Below are 2,500 nucleotides of genomic sequence, written 5' to 3' on the forward strand. Positions count from 1 at the left end.
GCCGACGAAGGCGATCATGATGATGAACCAGCGGATGCTCACCGCCTGCGTGACCATGAGCCCGCAGCACGACTTGGCCTCCTCCTCCCCAAGGTACGGCGGCCCGCGGGGCGACCCTCGTGACCTGTAAGGCGCAAAGGGGTGAGTGGCGGCGGTCAAGTCAGGTCACAGGTCAACGCTGACGTTTTAAAGGCCTGAAATGCTAGGAAGGAAAAAAAAAGAGAAGAGGAAGGGGTTAGTTCTTATATGTGCTTACTCTCTCTCTCTCTCTCTCTCTCTCTCTCTCTCTCTCTCTCTCTCTCTCTCTCTCTCTCTCCACACACACACACACACACACACACACACACACACACACACACACACACACAGAGTTGTTGAATTCGTACATAGAGGTACCAAGGCAGTTGTCCTGAGCAGGTGAGGTTCCCAATCCCTTAGGACCTTGAAACACCCACCTGACGAAGGTCTCACTCCCAACCTCAAAACCCACCTGACGAAGGGTTTACCCAAGCCTCAACACCCACCTGACGAAGGCTTTACCCCAACCTCAACACCCACCTGACGAAGGCCTTACCCAAGCCTCAACACCCACCTGACGAAGGCCTTACCCAAGCCTCAACACCCACCTGACGAAGGCTTTACCCCTATCTCAACACCCACCTGACCTGACGAAGGCCTTTCCCATACGTCAACACCCACCTGACGAAGGCCTTACCCAAGCCTCAACACCCACCTGACGAAGGCTTTACCCCAACCTCAACACCCACCTGACGAAGGCTTTACCCCAACCTCAAAACCCACCTGACGAAGGCTTTACCCCTACCTCAAAACCCACCCGACTAAGGCTTTACCCCTACCTTAACACCCACCTGACGAAGGCTTTACCCCCCCCCCAACCCAAACACCCACCTGACGAAGGCCTTCCTCTGTCTCTCCACCAGCCAGCACTCCTCCTGCACAGCGGCCACCACACCAACCTCACCTCGTGGCAGCCCTCCTGCCGATACTGTCCCACAGTGGCTGAGGCTCCCCCTCACCTGCCCACGGCCCAGCCCCCATGACATCAATAAGGCCACCATGACGTCACCAGTGACGATCCCGTCAACTGTGGCCGAGAGAGAGAGAGAGAGAGAGAGAGAGAGAGAGAGAGAGAGAGAGAGAGAGAGAGAGAGAGAGAGAGAGAGAGAGAGAGCCTCACCTCCCGCTGTGGCTCCTCATGTCCCCTGTCTCGAAAGGTGAGGAAGACCTCATAAAACACGCCAACCCCCTTCCCGCACCCACCCTCCCTGGCCGTAGGTGAGGGATGACCTGGCAGAGGTACCAGGTGATGACCACGCGCGTACCTGATGGGAAGGGATGGGAAGGGAAGGGCGGGAGAAGTACTAAGGAAATTGTGACCAACCAAAGTGGAAAGGTGGAAAGACAGCAACGAGAGGAATAGGGAGGCCTACTGTTGATCATGAGTCTGGCCTACTGTTGGTCATGAGTCTGGCCTACTGTTGATCATGAGTCTGGCCTACTGTTGATCATGAGTCTGGCCTACTGTTGATCATGAGTCTGGCCTACTGTTGATCATGAGTCTGGCCTACTGTTGGTCATGAGTCTGGCCTACTGTTGGTCATGAGTCTGGCCTACTGTTGATCATGAGTCTGGCCTACTGTTGATCATGAGTCTGGCCTACTGTTGATCACGAGTCTGGCCTACTGTTGATCATGAGTCTGGCCTACTGTTGATCATGAGTCTGGCCTACTGTTGATCATGAGTCTGGCCTACTGTTGGTCATGAGTCTGGCCTACTGTTGATCATGAGTCTGGCCTACTGTTGGTCATGAGTCTGGCCTACTGTTGATCATGAGTCTGGCCTACTGATGATCACGAGTCTGGCCTTCTGTTGATCATGAGTCTGGCCTACTGTTGATCATGAGTCTGGCCTACTGTTGATCATGAGTCTAGCCTACTGTTGATCATGAGTCTGGCCTACTGTTGATCATGAGTCTGGCCTACTTTTGATCATGAGTCTGGCCTACTTTTGATCATGAGTCTGGCCTACTCAGCAGGGACATCACTACAGTGCTGAAAGGTCATAACAGTAAGGCTGGGTAATTACCACGCCTGGGAAGAGGCAGGTGGGTGAGGTGCGTATACACACACACACTCAGGGTGGCAGATACACTGGAAGGTTGAGAGGGTAAACCCTGCGGTTTACACCTCATGCAATTAAGTGATGATTAGAAGATGAATTGATGATCTGTAGCAGTAACTTAGTTATGTAGTAGTAGCAGAGGTAGTAGTAGTAGTAGTAATGGTAATAATAGCAGTAGTAGTAGTAGTAGTAGTAGTAGTAGTAGTAGTAGTAGTAGTAGTGTGTGTGTGTGTGTGTGTGTGTGTGTGTGTGTGTGTGTGTGTGTGTGTGTGTGTGTGTGTGTGTGCACTACAGGCATACCCCATGAGGCACCAGGGGGCATTACGAATAATAACAATAATAATCAATATTCAATAAT

At 52.2% G+C, this 2,500-nt stretch overlaps 1 protein-coding gene across 3 annotated transcripts in view; it reads right to left on the reverse strand.

The window, feature by feature from the left end:
* Positions 1–2,500, reverse strand: part of LOC139759084 (uncharacterized) — a 785,422-nt gene that overhangs the window by 63,300 nt on the left and 719,622 nt on the right. For all 3 annotated transcript variants that reach the window (XM_071681033.1, XM_071681032.1, XM_071681031.1), the window contains exon 3: positions 1–124. This exon is cut by the window's left edge and continues 85 nt beyond it. In XM_071681033.1, the coding sequence (XP_071537134.1) occupies positions 1–124 (124 nt within the window). The remainder of the gene's footprint in view (positions 125–2,500) is intronic.

The sequence above is a fragment of the Panulirus ornatus genome, chromosome 32 (genome assembly GCF_036320965.1).
Source record: "Panulirus ornatus isolate Po-2019 chromosome 32, ASM3632096v1, whole genome shotgun sequence".
NCBI lineage: Eukaryota > Metazoa > Arthropoda > Malacostraca > Decapoda > Palinuridae > Panulirus > Panulirus ornatus.